This window comes from Spermophilus citellus (assembly GCF_964194105.1).
Source record: "Spermophilus citellus genome assembly, chromosome: 2".
Classification (NCBI taxonomy): domain Eukaryota; kingdom Metazoa; phylum Chordata; class Mammalia; order Rodentia; family Sciuridae; genus Spermophilus; species Spermophilus citellus.
This window is the reverse complement of record NC_138183.1, coordinates 190,300,916-190,317,855: the sequence shown is the minus strand read 5'-3', so window position 1 is coordinate 190,317,855 and position 16,940 is coordinate 190,300,916. Positions and strand designations below refer to the sequence as shown.

The 16,940-nt window shown below is 35.9% G+C and overlaps 1 protein-coding gene and 1 long non-coding RNA gene across 4 annotated transcripts in view; one reads left to right on the top strand and one right to left on the bottom strand.

Annotated features, from left to right (window-relative positions):
• LOC308641411 overlaps nt 1–16,940 on the top strand; it is a 58,387-nt gene that overhangs the window by 956 nt on the left and 40,491 nt on the right. The gene's annotated exons all lie outside the window — the stretch shown is intronic.
• RSF1 (remodeling and spacing factor 1) overlaps nt 4,187–16,940 on the bottom strand; it is a 172,458-nt gene continuing 159,704 nt past the window's right edge. For all 3 annotated transcript variants that reach the window (XM_081280016.1, XM_081280017.1, XM_081280018.1), the window contains 3 exons: nt 16,556–16,776; nt 13,500–13,688; nt 4,187–12,024 (listed from right to left, as the gene is read on the bottom strand). In XM_081280016.1, coding sequence (XP_081136142.1) covers nt 11,456–12,024; nt 13,500–13,688; nt 16,556–16,776 — 979 coding nt within the window. In that variant the 3' untranslated portion in view covers nt 4,187–11,455. The remainder of the gene's footprint in view (nt 12,025–13,499; nt 13,689–16,555; nt 16,777–16,940) is intronic.

The following is a 16,940-nucleotide window of genomic DNA, read 5'->3' as shown; positions in this document are numbered from 1 at the left end:
GCAAGACTCGGGGCGGGGCACACTACACAGAAAGAGAGGAGTCTTTCTTTGCCCTACTATAGGCAACACTGGCAGTAAGGATTCCACAGCTATCTTAGAATTTGGAGATAGATCGTGGGGAAGATGGTTGTGAAGGTGAAGATCAGGATGCATGATGAAGAGAGAAATGTTACATCTTATTTCTAAATTTCCAGTGTAAGAGTATGAGTGGATGCTGACTCAGTTCCCCAAGGTGACTTCAGGAGGAGAAAGAGGCTTTGAAAATAGCTTGTAAATCTAACTTGAGAAGTGACCAGATTGAGGTTGCACATAGGACATTTATTTGTGACTGGCTATTTGATTGAATAACCAATGCTATGCTCAGAAATGGAATTCCCTATATAATACAGGAAAAAATTGGCTGAAACAAGTATAATATTTTCATATTAATTTGACCTAGTTTTCACAGTGTCATTTAAAATAAGTCATTGCCCAAGTGCATCACTTGGATAAAATGCCTATTTTAACCAAGGTTATAACTGATAAAAACTTAAGAAAGGGATCTTAGCTATGACAAGGAGCTTTCTAATTTTTTTCCAGAGATCAATCCTAGGGCTATGAGCATGCTAGGCTAGTGCTCTACCACTGAGCTACATCCCAAGCCAGGAGAAAGAGCCCTTCCTGCACCCATTACAGTGCCAGGTTCAGAGGATGCTTTTATGAAAGTACATTTAAAAGCAAACTGAAGCATATCACCAAGAATTGGAAGAGGCGAATTTGTACTTTCTGCCTTTTATGTAAATTCCTGTGAATAACTTAAGCAGTAGGCAGTTAACACATTATTCTTATATTTATGCAGAGTTTTGCTTTTTATTTATTTTTATTTATTTATTTTTTTTTAAAGAGAGAGTGATAGAGGGAGAGGGAGGGAGGGAGAGAGAGAGAGAGAATTTTTCAATATTTATTTTTTAGTTATCGGCGGACACAACATCGTTGTTTGTATGTGGTGCTGAGGATCGAACCCGGGCCGCACGCATGCCAGACAAGCGCGCTACCGCTTGAGCCACATCCCCAGCCCCGAGTTTTGCTTTTTAAATGAAGGCTTTTCTTACCCATTATTTCCTTTGAACTTTTAGTAATTCTGTGGGGTAGGCAGGGTAGCTATAATTATGCACACTTTACATATAAAACTGAAGATCAGAAGATTCAAGTGATTTGCTGAAGAATATCCATGGGGCTGGAGTTGTGGCTCAGTGGTAGAGCTCTTGCTTAGCATGCAATATTCTCAGCACTACATACAAATAAATAAAATAGGGCTGAGGATGTGGCTCAAGCGGTAGCGCGCTCACCTGGCATGCGTGCGGCCTGGGTTCGATCCTCAGCACCACATACAAAGATGTTGTGTCCACCGAAAACTAAAAAATAAATAATAAAAAATTCTCTTTCTCTCTCTCTCTCTCTCTCTCTCTCGTCTCTCTCTCTCTCTTTAAAAAAAACAAATAAATAAAATATTCATTGGCAACTAAAAATATTTTAAAATAATACTAGTTCCCAATACTAGTAATTAGATTCCTGCCTTTTTATTCCAAGTCCAGCATTTTCAGTGTAAACTTCCACCTCTTGAACTAGTTGACAGAGGTTCATTTTACTGTTTTTTTTTTTTTTTTTTGTGGTGCTGGGGATCGAACCCAGGGCCTTGTGCATGCAAAGTAAACACTCTACCAACTGAGCTATATCCCTAACCCATAAAGGTTTCAGACTTTTAGTAGTAAGAGTTATGTGTCCAGCTGGGTGCGGTGGTGGATGCCTATAATCCCAGTGGCTTGGAAGGCTGAGACAGAGGATGTGGCTTAGTGGTCAAGTGTCCGTGAGTTTATTCCCTGGTACTCAAAAAAAAAAAAAATGTATCCAATAAATCCATTCTTATTAGATCAAAATTATTATTAAAACTTTGACACAAGTTCTAGTGAGGTTCTGTCATTGTTAATCAAGTTCTTCAAGTTTTTAGCTCCAAATGGAAAAATATAAGCTATCTATAGTGTGTGAGATCATAGTGCAATTACTGGTATCCTGTTTGTAAGTAAAGATGTCAACAAGCAACAAAATAGACATTCAACAGAAAAACATGAAATAATTGCCAGAGGAAGGGAGGAATAGCCACCCTCCCCCCACATTGTAAGTTTCAGCTTTCTGTAACAGTTGTTCCTAATGATAGAGTTCAGTTATTATTGGCCAGAAGCCTACTAGTTTCCTGGAGTTTCTCTTAGGAATTTGTGACATTTCAATGAGACTTTCCAAATACAGTTTAATATTTCTAGTCTGTCAGTTTTAAAGACTGGAAGTCAAGCTAGAAACAATTTGGAGAGAGATTGAACCAATGATGGTATCAAACTTTTTTTTCCTTGATGGGGAGAGCTTTCTATAAAGAGGGTGAGTGTAAAAGGATGGAGATCCAAGACAGAGATAATTGAGATGTGAAAGACTCAAAGGAGGCAAGAGGAAAGCTATCAGATCAAGGAAGCAGGCAAAGGGGTTGCTACAAAAAGTGTCTCCTCCTTGGAGACGGGCTAGGTATGATGGGTGCTTGATACATGGGTACAGTGGCTCTGAAACAGGCAAGAGACATAATAAGGAAGTGATAGGTGGCCTATACTATGAACTAGTAGATTCCTAGTTAACTTTTCCTTTGGGATGTGACTGTATGTGCTTAACTAATGTTTCATGTACCAGCTCACATCCTTTTAAGAGTGTCCTTTCTCTTTGATTTTCATTTAGACTTATATGACCTGAAAAGAGTTCATGTAGTCATTGAAGAATCAAAATGACAAAAACATTCATCTCATCAGAAGGGTGCCAACATTTCATTAAGGTACTCTCATTATTTATTATAATTCCACCTCTACTAAATGATCACCAATTCTTAGTTTTTAAAAGAACTCTTGTTTATTATTTGTTCTCATAATCTAAGAGCTGTGGGGTGGCAGCTATGTTCTAGGCCCCAGTCTCAGCTCAAAAGACTCCTTTGAACTCTTTTATTGTGTTGTTGGACACAATACCTTTATTTTATTTATTTATTTTTATGTGGTGCTGACGATGCAACCCAGTGCCCTGCAGGTGCTAGACAAGCGCTCTACCACTGAGCCACAACCCCAGCCTGCTTTGAACTCTCTTGAGGCTGCCATGGTACTGTCACCTTTGGCTTCCAACATGATGTTACCTCTGCTTGACATTTTTTTAAGTGAAAATTTCACATAAATCATTGAGAAGCATTACAACTGGCCATACTCTTGTCAGTGTATATCAGCTTTCACTCCATTAAGTGAAATTCTGATTCAAAAGCTCTTTACTTAAATCATCGATCAATATTTTCAATCAAAATTGGAAATAGTGATGACATCTGCTAGTTTGTTGGTAAACAAATGACTTCAGTTTTTTTTGAGGGGATGTACTGGGGATTGAACTAGGGGCACTATACCACTATACCAATAGGTCACATCCCCAGCCCTATTTTGTATTTTATTTAGAGACAGGGTCTCACTGAGTTGCTTTGTGCTTCGCTTTTGCTGAGGCTGGTTTTGAACTCACAACCCTCCTGCCTCAGCCTCCTGAGGTGCTGGGATTACACCCTACAAACCACCTCAATTTGAATTTTGCATTCCAAAAGTAAGAGAAAACTATCAGATCAAAATTGACAGATGAGAATCATTCTCAAGGTTGGAAGGCTCATTAAAGTCATCTGGTCTGATTCATTTTTGAATGTATCAATCTATAATATTCCTGCCAAATAGCAGGCGAGTCAGCCTATACTTAAACATCCTGTTCCCACGAATTTATTCCCAAAGTTGTTTAATAAAAGAACTAAATTGCCTCCTGCCCCACAAATGAACTGAAAATGTTTGCCCAGCTGTTGTGCTCTGGTCTAGTTCCTTGCTCCTAAGGCAGAACAAGTCCATGGCCTCTTTAATGTATCAGTTCACCAGAAGCCAAGATAGAAACCAGTAGTTTTCTAGTATCTGTATTTACCTGGATGAAAAATAGTTTTAAAAATTATTTTGGGGAAACTGATGAACTTGTAAATTTACTTTCTAGATAATGAAAGAATAATCTTTACTGGCTGACAAAAATATTTTAACCTTCATGATGCTATTACAGAAAATTCTTAGCTTTCCACATGCCACAAAATAGACTGTTTGTAAACACAACATGCTAAGTACATCATATTATTTAAATTTTTTATTATGACAATTGACATATATTAAGTGAAAGAAATGACAGAAGTATTATAATAATAAAACATTATGAAAGAAAAAAAATTACACAATTAGGCCAGTAGCTATAAAATGGCTTTAGGCCTGGCTTATCACACTAAGAGTTCTGATCAGACTGTAGTGAGACATGAACATTTCATTAACAAAAATATTGGCATCAGCCACAACATTTTGGTTGTCACAAGGAATATTGTATTTGAACAACTATGCACTGCAATTCTAACACACTAGGTGTTCATACACTGCAGTTAACTTCTGAAGCATTAAGCTATCAGGATTCCCATACTTTTTATGCACAGAATTTACTTTGTGTTATCAGAATCACGTTTCCAGTTTTCAGATCTCTTCCCCCCTCCCTCACACATGCAGTACATTATTATGTGACAAAGCACTTCATCTTCTATTTGACTAACATCACGGTTCTAATTACCTCAAGAGTTAGATTTATGCTAATCTTGGAGCTTCTGCTTTAGCTCTCATCTAGAAACAAAATATTCTGAGAACCTATTCCAGAAATAAGTTTTTTATGCATAGGAAAATAAAGCATTTCATATTTAAGCATGTCTGAAAATCCAAGAGGCGTTCTGACCAAACACTTCCTGAATCCCACTTCCTACTTTAAAATCAAAGTGAAATTCTAAAATAGACAATTTATAAATTCTTATCTGGAATTGTATTCCTCACATGGAAATTCATGGTCCCCAGTGTTCTGAATGGATAAGGATAGCAAAGATTAACTGACTTCCCACATTAGCTGACAATAGATGAAGGTAGCTTAAAAATTAGGACACATTTAGATTATTTTAATTCTTTACAAGAATGCAGTTGTGCTACAAAGATGAGTAATTATAATGGTAAAATTATATGGCAGAAAGTACTGGCATTTTAAAAAGGTGTCAGTAAAACATGGTAAAATGTGCCATGTAAAAAGACTGTGCTAAAAGCAGCAGTTCTACAAGATTTCAAAAATACTTACCAAAAAAAGAGAGAATTGAAATTTGAATCTTAATTTCCCCTCCTGCCATGATTCAGCAAATATTTCTGTGAAATTAAGTCTACTGAATACCAAATTGAGCAATTCTAGTTTTTCCTTCTTTACACTGAGAAAAGAAATCAAGCCTTACCCCTCCACCCCCATCTGAGAGCAAAATATCCCCCTTTCAAAGTGTACATAAAACCTCATGGCAGTTTTGGGCAAGCTATTATTCAGATACAATGATCAAGAAGCTACTTTTGATAAAAGAACAAAACACCAGACCGACATTGAGAATACCCTAGTAGGCATCACAGAAATCATGCACTGAAACAATATGCTGTTAACTGCCAAATTTGGGCTGTTTATACCTGTTCTGATCCTGAAAATCCATTTACACTAATATTAACTAGATCTTTGTGTATATGTATGTGTCTACATGTATGTATGGGTATAATTTTCATGCAACGATCTTAAAGCTTTGGAGAGAGTGGTTTTAATTTAATTTCAAGGTTTGTCCATAATAGCAGTATTGACATGCATCAACTCTGCTAATGGGCAGTAGAATGAAAAAGACCATGGCACAAATTTTTAAACAATTTGAGGTTTAATTACATAATGCACCTGTAGATGTTCTAGCATAAACACAATTTTAAAAATCTACATCCTATTTTAGGGTATTTTCCCACCTCCCATCCCTTAAAAGCTGTACAGTTATAAAAAAATGTGACTCTCAAGCAAAATAAACTTTTTTGTTTGTTTGTTTTTTGCAACATACAAAATAAGTTAAACGATTCAGAAGGTCTTGAGCCATTAAGTTCCCCAATGACTGTGTTCTGGTTGTCCATAAACATGACATGCAGGTTCCTGGTATCTGACCAGAACTCAATAAATACAGATCAAACAAAACTCCAAAACACTTAAATTAGATTCCTTTAGAAGCTGATGAAAGTCAAGAAAATAAAAAGTCAGGATTAACAATTCCATTCTTAACTTACATCATCCAGTGGCAAAAAGAAGGCAGGTTATTCAGTCCTTAGCATTTTCTCTAGCTTGTACCAGTTTGGCAAAAAATACAAATGTAGTTCCTTTTAAAAATGTTTCATTCCAAATGTCTAAGGTGTTTAATAAATTCTTACTCATTTAATAATTTGTTGTACCCTCTCTCATATAACTTATGTAAAGGATAGACTCATCTTAAAAGTTATTATAATAAAAATAGCATTTTCAATAATTGAAACCACTATACTGTGCCAGAATTGGGTTTACAGTATTCCCCAGAGCAAAGTGGTATAAATATGAAATAAAATAAACAAACAAACAAAAAAACCCAAGAGCTTACATGACCAAGATGAGGAAAAAAGTTCACTCTTTTAGGGGATCCTATTTTAATCAACTTCTGAGAGGGTTTGTATGTATGAAATAAATGTTGGGTTTACAATCTAAAGTAGCTATATATGAAGCCTTCTACATTTTGGCTTATGACTTACTTGGAAATGACTCTATCTTCAATATGTTACACAGTTACTTAGCAATTCTTGGCACTTAAAATGTTAAATAATTTTAAGTTGAAGTGAAATATTTTGAAAACAAATCATTTAAGTGAACACAAAACAATCCACTTTAAATACATTGATAACAAAAGACTTTATCTTTTATAGAATTGGTATAGAAACAACTAAAAAACAAAAAAAAATTCAGCAGTTAGCTTGCCACTTCTAAGGTAGGTTTATAGGTACACACTGAGAATAGGAATGGATTTTTTTCAAAGAGAATTTAATAATGGATTATATTAAGCAGATGAGGACTAGGTAGGTTACAGCAGATATGCAGTGTTGGCATTCTCTGCTTCTTGGGGACCCAGGAATATATTTTGAGACTGTCAAACCAATAAGAGAAACTATTTTTCTCTAGACTATCTGTAATTAAATGATGTTCATAATTTGATCAGTTGCAATGCCATTGTTTGCCTTATTTCTCTTTGTAAGTCAATGATGGATACATTAATACTTACCCAAAGCTTTTCTGTGTATATAGAACATGTATGTATGTGATGTATACATACACATTCCATTTGAAAAAATATCTGGGTCTGAATACTGTTTTCTAAACCTGTAAAACAACATCTTGAATTATGGTCTTGCTCCGCTGTGTTGTAAAGAATGGAGTTCACAGTTTTATCTGAGCATTGAACTTAGAGATTCATTAGATTCTTTACATTTATATGGTAGAACAAAATAGTTCTACCACAGAGGTGAATGGTCAGCATCCCTTATGACCACAAATAGAAGCTATCCAGGAATTCTTCGTGACAAAGGAAATTCCATCAGCCCCACTTAAAAATAACATACAATTCTTATCATTTTGACTCTCAATTTAAACAAGCAAACGTCCACATTTTTCTTAATGTATATTACAGAATGGGCAGGGCACCGTGGCGCATGCCTGTAATCCCAGCGGCTTGGGAGGCTGAGGCAGGAGGATCAAGAGTTCAAAGCCAGCCTCAGCAAAAGCAAAGCACTAAGCAATTCAGTGAGATCCTGTCTCTAAATAAAATACAAAATAGCCTGGGAATGTGGCTCAGTGTTCGAGTTCCTCTTGAGTTCAATTCCTGGTACCCCCCCCCCACAAAAAAAATGTATATGATAAAATGGGCTATCCTCCAAACAGTGAAATCTGGATATGTGTAATAGTCTTTAAAATTAATGTGTTTAAAGAATGTTTTTTCAACAACTTCATTACCATTTCAACTTTTTGGTTTTGTGGCAGATCACTTTTTTTAAAAGGAGATTACCAATAACTTGAATTTGTTCTCAATGAAACTCCTCTGAATCTGCAACCTTGAGCAAATGAAAATGGGTATCAAGGAAATCCAGCCTTATCTTGTATTCTCTTTAAAATATCTGCCATCATTTTCCAGTAATGTGCCAACAATGGACATTGTTTTTATACCAAACACTATTTTATCAGCATAAACGTTGCAAAACCAGACTTTGTCCTCTTCATACAATATTCAACTCAAAGCTTCTACACTATGAAAATTTGCAGAAATTGTAGTAAACCTTCTGAATACGAAACTAGTCTTAATACATTTGCCATAGACCAGAGTTTGATAATGGGAGCCCAAGTTGTATTTCAAAAAAATTGGGGGCTTAAATTATTAAAGGGCTTATGATACAGCAGCTATTGTGAATCTAATCCATGGATAGCTCTTTAAGAATGATCCAAGATAGTCTATACTATAAAAATTACTGCTTTCCTTTATTTTCTCCAGTTACAAATGACTATATTGCGTTTTTTACAAAACACTTTTTCCTAGAATTTTTAAGAAACTTCTTCAGAATATCTTTATTGTAAGTATTTCTGAGGGGCTGAATCAAAACATGAAGCAAGGCTGGGAACTTACAGCTTAGTGGTGGAGCACAAATGTCTACCATGCTTGAGGCCCTGGGTTTAATCCTCAGTACTAAAAAAACAAAAAAACAAAACCCAAAGCCAAGCAGCAGAACTGTTCAAAATTTAATCATCTATAATCAGTCTGCAGAGTAATAATTTGTGTTTATTAGCTGCCTGGTAATAATCTTGGTAGATGAGCTATAATTAATCAAAATATAAGATTAGAAGGGAGACAGTATCAAGTTGACACACAGTTATTCAAGTTTGATAAATATCAGGCAGCACAAGTGGTTTCATAACCTATGTCAGTGGGACATTTGCTAAGTGGAATACTCAGTCTTTAGTATAAAAATTACCTTGGGCTTTATATAATGAAAGGGTAAAAAAAAATTCCTTATTTCACAATAGACATCCTGTTAAATTATCTACCCATTAATACTACTGATCAGCTGTGCGTAACTGAGGAATAGAACTAATAGGTAGAAGGAGGAGCTGTTGTGTCCAGAGGTAGAGATAGGGCACAAGGGAGAGTTTCTATATCATAGTGGCTTTACTTGGCTGCAGGACTAAAACAGTAGGTGACTGAGTGGCAGAAAAGGCCACCTATATATATGTCAAACCACTTACCTTGCACCACTAGTAGGAATCTTCCTGCCTGCCTGTTTTAGAAAGTTAAAAAGATTAAACTTGTTAGCTAACTTTCAAATAAATAAAGCAAACCTAGCTAGAAAGAAGGTTTTGCAAGTGAGTGTGGCTCCATTCTAGCCCTGCTTTACTGCCTGGGAATGTAAGCCCTTCCCTCCCTTCCAGTGGAACAAGTGTCTCAAAATAAAATCACAATTTACTTGGAACCACATGCTATGGTTGCATCCTATTTTTAGGCTGCTTTCATTATTTTATTTTTTATATGGTTACATATACATTACTAGAATCAAAGCAAAAATATTAATGGGCAGCTACTACAGAACTAAGGTGAAACAAAAACTCAACTGAAAAGCAACAGCTACAAACTTTCAAGGCCAAAAGATAAGATTTAAGGGTAACACCTGTTGTGGGAGGAAAAGTAGAAGTACAAAGTTTCTAGAGAGGTATTTGTAATGCAAGTCTATGCCAGCTTTTAGTAATTAAAAAAAAAAAAAAAGAAGAAGTGCTTTACTATACACTGACTAGCACATATAGTGCATAACTTGGAAAGAAAACTGAAGTTCCGTGGGCCAGCAGCAGATATGATGTGTCCATTGCCGGCAACAGACACAACACTGGAACAGAAAAACCCAAATCCCAGGGCAAAAGTACTCACAGAAGTACTGATTGAAGGTTTCAGAATGTGATAGCAAAGTTTAATCACAAATGCTACATTCTGTACAATGTTAGGGCTCTGCCTGAAAATTTACAGCTGTAACAGAGACTAAGATAAAATTCATATTTTAGTGTCAATTATGTTATTTAGTTAAACACTGCCTTTTCTTGAAACAAAGGGCTTGTCTTTCTTTAGAAAGTGTTGAGATGTTTAAAATGGATAGCATGCCTATTAGGTATATCGGCGGTTCTCAATCAACTCTATGTTGGCTGTGTGACTATTGATGAATTTTAATAGAAGTCTAATGGCCAAAGGCCAAAACTACATTCAAACCTGCTAATATATCCAGGCAGATAGGAAATCCAACACACACACAGGTAGATGCACATACATACACACACACACACATACACACACCAAAACTCAAAAACCTCCCAAAGGAACTGCTTTGTTTGTAGACTTCAATTTGAAGTAGATACTAAGGGCAAGAATAGACCAGTTAAAATTCACCTGAAAATCCTTTCCCACTCTTCAAATGTGCTAAAATACCATTGTCAGCTTAGCATCTCTTCACATGTGTTACATATATATTTTTTTCAAAATGGTGTTTCAGATATTTAAAACATCAAGTGGCCAGAGGGCAGGAGTTATACTATTGGCAAAGTGTATAGTCCAGCTGTGTCTTAGGAAAGACCACATTTATTTTACTAAATCTCCTTGAGACAGAGGCCACCTTGTTACCAATGGATAAAGCTATTTTTTAAAAAATCTGTTGCTAGCACAATCTGGTTGTCAAAGCTTCATTATACATTTTACTGTGCAAATGCTTTTCAGATGAGTTTTCTTTTTTAAACAAGAAACTCCGCTTTAACAGAAACTTAGGGTAATTTTTTTTTTTTTTTTTTTTTTAAATGATGGTACTTTCACGGTCTCTTCTTTATTTAAAGTGTGGTAACTCCAATAGTAAACAAGTTGATTTTACGAAGGCTATTACTAAATGATTCATGTATGACATTATCTATATTTCTCAAACTGCAACAGTACAGAGTTGAACTTTTAAAAGGTCTGTTAATCATCATCTATGCCATGTATGTTTAAATATAATATATATTTAATATGAAAAGCTAAAGCACAAGTGCTTTCTCCCACCCCTAAATTCTGTTTTGGGCCCTTATAGATTTGGAATGCATTCTTATCCACCCTTTTCACAAAGTTAGGAGAGCTCAGGAAATATAAAGGCAAAAATATACAAATCTTTGTTGTTATTATAATAAGATTTTTTCCATGAATGAAATTACCAAGGACCATGAACTTGGAAAAAGAAAATAAAAAGAAATTTACAGCAATTATTTATCTTCAAAGTTCAAATCTGGTCACTTCACAGAAAGACTTCAGGGTATGATGAAATTTTTTTCTTCTAAAAAGTCAATCTGTAGTGGAGTTTTCTAGGAAAAATTAAACAGCTTTTAATAACTGGCCCGCTGGTGTGAGAGCTACCGTGGAATAAATTAGCACAAAAATGGAAAAAAAAAAAAAGTCTTATAACTGTTCACTGTTACAGACATAATCAACAAGGTCAGTCACTCTCAAAAGCTCATCTTCTTCCTCCTCTGGTGCCCCTGCCTCTTGCCCACCACTCGTCCCATTGGGGGCTAGGCTTGCACTGGCTGTGCTGCTGTCCTTGGGGGTCTGAGGTTTCTCAGCTGGCTTGCCAATCAAGTTCTCAATGGCTTTGCCAGGACTCTGTCCATTGGTGGAAGGTAAGTCCACTAAACTATAGTCCAATGGGCTCCCCACTTTGCCTACATTTTCAAAGTCCTCTTCCTCATCGCTTTCTATCCGGTAGGGCTTCTTGGTGCTCTCCTGCTCTGAGGGCAGGACCCTGGGCTGACCATCATGGGCACGCTGATCTGAATCTCCATGAGTGTTGTCACAGCTCTCCTCGTCTGTCTCAATCCGATGTAGTCGTTTGCGGGATGGTTTGCCTTCCTCTTCCTCCTCCTCATCTGCTTCTGAATACTCATCTGTGCTTCGGCCCCGCTTTCGAACTGACCGCTTTGATTCTTTAGCTAGCTCATCATCTTCCGAGTTCTTGGACATATAGCTCTCTAGAATAAATAGCACATTCAAGCTATTGGCATAGTTTAACCATAAACAGATTTAAGTACTTCTTTCCTCCCTGTGTCCTGATTTCAGACTTGCTCATATGTAAATATTTCCCTTCAACAAATGGCCTGATTTTTCTCTCAGTCCTATAACAATGCCCAATGAGATTCATAATGAACTTTATGGACAAATTTTTAGGAAAGAACAGACTTCCTGGGGAAGAAATCTAATAATCCTTGAATCTAACCTATCCTATGAAGATAAGATGACAACAAACTAGGAAACCCCTTTCTACTAGTCCTAAAATTAGGGGATCATATAAATATACTGATAAGGAAAGATTAAAATTGGGCCCCCAACTCTATATCTGCAATACTGTGTAAGCTCTCATGTTATTAAGTGCCCTTGGTAATCTCTAAATCTCTTCTTTGCCTATAATTATATCATAAGTAATCTCACCTTGTTTCATGGCTTTGCATATACCATTTATATGTTGATAACTCTTACTTGTTTTAGGCAGTCACTAAATTCCAGACTCATGTATCAAATGCCTCCAACATCTATCCTTGGATATCTAAACAAGGCATCTCAAACCTGATGTGCACAAAATTTGAGTTCCTAAACTTCTTGTTCTGTGGTCTCATTATAGTTTTTGGTAATTCTGTTCTTTAAATTGCTTAGTCATGCTTAATCTCTCTCTCTCTCTTATCCTCCCATTGGTAAATTCTTTCGATCTACTTTCAAACATAGTCATAACTTTATAACTTTTCACCCCTTTACTGCTATTGTCTTAGTCCTACCCATCATCGTATTTCACTTGCATTGTTTCAACTATCTCCTAACTGGTTTCCTAATTTTTGCCCTTGCTTCTTCAATTTTTCATTACACAGCTACCATAGTAAATTAAAACCTAAGCCAGAACATATTATTCCTTTGCTTGGAATCCTCCAATTGCCTCTCATCTCAAATAAAAGCCAGTCTGTACAGTGTGGAGTACTCCATGCTAACCAACATGGTAGAAAATAATCACAAGTAGTTACATTAAATTTAAATTAATTAAAATTAAGTAAAAATTCAGGTCCAAGGTCACACTAGCCACATTTCAAGTGCTCAATAGCCACATGGGACTAGTATTCTACGTACTTTGGTTTGAAACTATTCTGCTGTTTGGGACACAGGAAGATATTTTAGAATGAAGTACATAAATAATGGGCAGAATAAATTACAAAGCATATCACAGTTTTCTGCAACTATACTAGTTTTGATGAAGAATTTAATCATTACAATGGAATTCTTAAAAATTAGCATCTTAGTGTCATTTACTTAAACTATAATTGGTGACCAGGAACAAAATATGTAATTTATCTTAAAACTACTACTGATTATATAAGTTCATATAACCACAATCCTGAGTTCACTTTATAATGTGTATTTCTGCCTTGTCCATTCTTATGTAAGTAGGAGATCTATTTCTTACCTTCACTCTCTGAGCTGGAAAGTCTACGCTTGTGAACACGCCTTATTTCTTTTCCACGTCTTAAACTCTTTTGGGAACCATCACTTTCTGAATCTTCTTTGTAGTTAATTTGTCTTTTCTGGTTCCTCCTTGACCGCCTTCGCCGAGTTTCTACAAAATCATCACTAAAATCATCGCTAAAGTCACTTTCTATTAAAAAAAGGAACAAAAACGAAGTCATGTATAAAACTGAAATCTATTAAATAGAAATATAACTAGATTAGGCTATAAAAATTAAAGATACTAAACAGAGTTTAGTTATAAAAATTCTTATGTTAAAAACTTTCATAAGTCTTATTTTCTTTTTAATAAAATGAGTCACTCTGGGAGAGGTTTTTAATGGCAAGTCTTAAAAACATATCTTATTCTTAGAAAATATTTAAAGGAAGAGAAAATGGGCACAGTGGCATACACATGTAATTCAAGGGACTCAGGAGGATGAGACAAGAAGACTGCTATCAAGGCCAGCATCAGCAACTTAGTAAGGGCCCTAAGCAACTTAGTGAGACCCTGCCTCAAAATACAAAATAAAAAGGACTTTGGATGTGGCTCAATGGTTAAGCACCCCTGGGTTCAGTCCGAGTACCACTGCCACCCCCCAAAAAGAACGCATATACACTGCAGGCACAGTAGTAGCAAATGCCTGTTACCCCAGGGACATGGGAGGCTAAGGCAGGAGGATTAAAAGTTCAAGGCCAACCTTGGCAACTTAGTGACATTCTATCTCAAAATAAAAAAATAAAAAGGACTAGAGATGTGGCTCAGTTGTGGAGAGGACCTAGGTTTAATCCCCAGTACTACAAGGGTGCGGGGGACAATGAAAAAGAAAAGGGCTGGGACGTAGCTCAGTGATATAGGGCTTCTCTAGCATGTGCCCTCAGTCTGATCCCCAACGATGCAAAAAGAAAAGAAATGTATTCAATGTATTTTTTTGTATTCCTTATTTTATTCAACCTAGAACAACCTGGTCGAGTACACAAGCTGCCACAACTGCTTTATGTGGTGAACAGTCTACAGAATATTCTTCCTGATAATCTGCAGTTCCTGACTTTGGCTACCCTCATAATAATATAACCCCCTAATCAAAGAAACCTCATAAGTCTATTCCAAAGAATTATACAATTGGAGTTACATTTTTAAATTTTCTCCATATGGAATGAAATCCTGGTAAATACAGTACATAGGGCTGTTTATACTCTCAAAGCATTGCCAATAGCATTGTTCTTGTCATTTCTGATCAATAAAGCAGAGTGAGTATATGGCTTTTTGTCAGAGGTGCTTTCAGTAGTGCTTACAAATTCTACTGAATTATTACATTCAATCTTACTGTTCTCTAATGGATTGCCAACATTTCAAAATAGCTACCCAATAGTTAGAAGTGATTTTCACTGGCCAAATCTGGGAAAACTGAACTTAAATACTGATAGTAATGTACTAAATCTACTGATTAAAATAAGAATCCAAAAATACACACTGATATAAATAAGGAAATATATAAACAAGGGAAAGTTCTTCCTCATGGAACAATGACTAATAGATATAAAAGGAATAACAGTGCTGGAGAATCCTCAAAGGACTAAGACTAGCAGGTGAAACATTTGACAAGGAAGTATATTTACACAGCATCAAAGTATCTTGCTACTAATTACTTATTAATTTTAAGGAAAAATAACATAAAGAAACATGGGAGGCTAATACTTTGTGAGTTCCTGCCAAAAATGCATAATCTGAATCTGATCACAAGGAAACAAGAAAAACCAAACTGGGGGACATCTTATAAAATTACTAGTAGATATTCTTTTTAAATATCATGGTCAGAAAAGACAGATTTTGATGGATACTCCTGATTAAAGGAAACTAAAAAGACATGAATAAATGGAACGTAAAGTCCAAGATCAAATTCTGGACTACGAAAAAACTATATACATAGGACAATATGGGATGCTAGATTAAGATTTGAATTAGTAACGTTAAAACTTCTAATTCTGATAACTGTGGGTATGTAAGAAAATGTCCTTGTTTTTCAGAAATAATCACTGATAAAGCATAATTTTGCCACTTAGGAGGTTTAGAAAAGATAAATAAAACAAAATCTACAAAGGATGGCCAGTCCAAGGAAACAATATTCATGTCTGTGATACATCCCCTATAAGATGACAGCTACCTGTTTACCAATTCTATAAAGCATCCCCCCTACTTTTCCTTTCAGCTGTTTTGCCTCTATTAATTCTGTTAATAAATATAAGCATAATGTATAAAAACATAAGTCTCTGCTAAGTTGGAAAAACTACAGAGTCACTGATTGTGGTATACATATTGGAGATAAATGGAATTCTCTCTTAAACAATTGAGTATCTGACAAAAATGTTCAACTTTTTGAGAATGATCCCAAGAAACACTATTAGGATAAAGGTTAGGCAATGGAAACAATGTGGCACCAAAAGGATTCATCACAATCCTAAATGAATTTAGTATGAAGTCAATACATAAATTTGCATATATTTTCTCAGATATGCTCTATGTGAAACACATAGTTACTAGTCATAAGAAAAGGGTACAAGCTGGGCATGGTGGAGCACATCTGTAATCCCAGAAGCTGGGAGGCTGAAGCAGGAAGATCGTGAGTTCAAAGCCAGCCTCACAACTGTGAGGCACTAAGCAACTCAGTGAGACCCTGTCTCTAAATAAAATAAAAAACAGGCTCAGTGGTCAAGTGCCCTCGAGTACCCCAAAATTAAAAAAATTAAAAAAGAAGGGGCTGGGGATGTGGCTCAAGCGGTAGCGCGCTCGCCTGGCATGCGTGCGGCCCGGGTTCAATCCTCAGCACCACATACAAACAAAGATGTTGTGCCCGCCGAAAACGAAAAAATAAATATTTAAAAAAAAAATTAAAAAAGAAAAGGACAAAATTTTATCAGAAAGCTTAATTACAATTGTATAGAATTTTAAGAGCTCTTAACTCCTGAAGTCAAACAAATGTAGTAAGTTAGTATGATATGAATACAAGTTATCTTTACCAGAGTCTCTACTATTATCTTCAGACTCCTCCTCTTCGTCGTCATCAGAGTACTTTTTCTTTGGGGTCTTTCTTCGCAAACGCCTACTTTGCCTCATTGGTCGGGAAGGGTGTCGCCTCAATCGACGACTACAGAAATCAGTGTCGCTGTCATCATTAGATGGTGGATCTTCTTCACTTTCATCTGGGTTTTCATCAGATACAACAAATTCATCTTGAGATCTGTCCAGGAAAGCCCAATAAATTATGATAGTACACTAAGAACTGAGAACACATTTTTTAGTTCAAATTTTGGTGGGTCCACTGAAACATTAAGTAACATTTATGCAATATATCTGGATAATTTTATCCGTTTCTCTGGAAAACAAAATATCATCTGTTCTCCT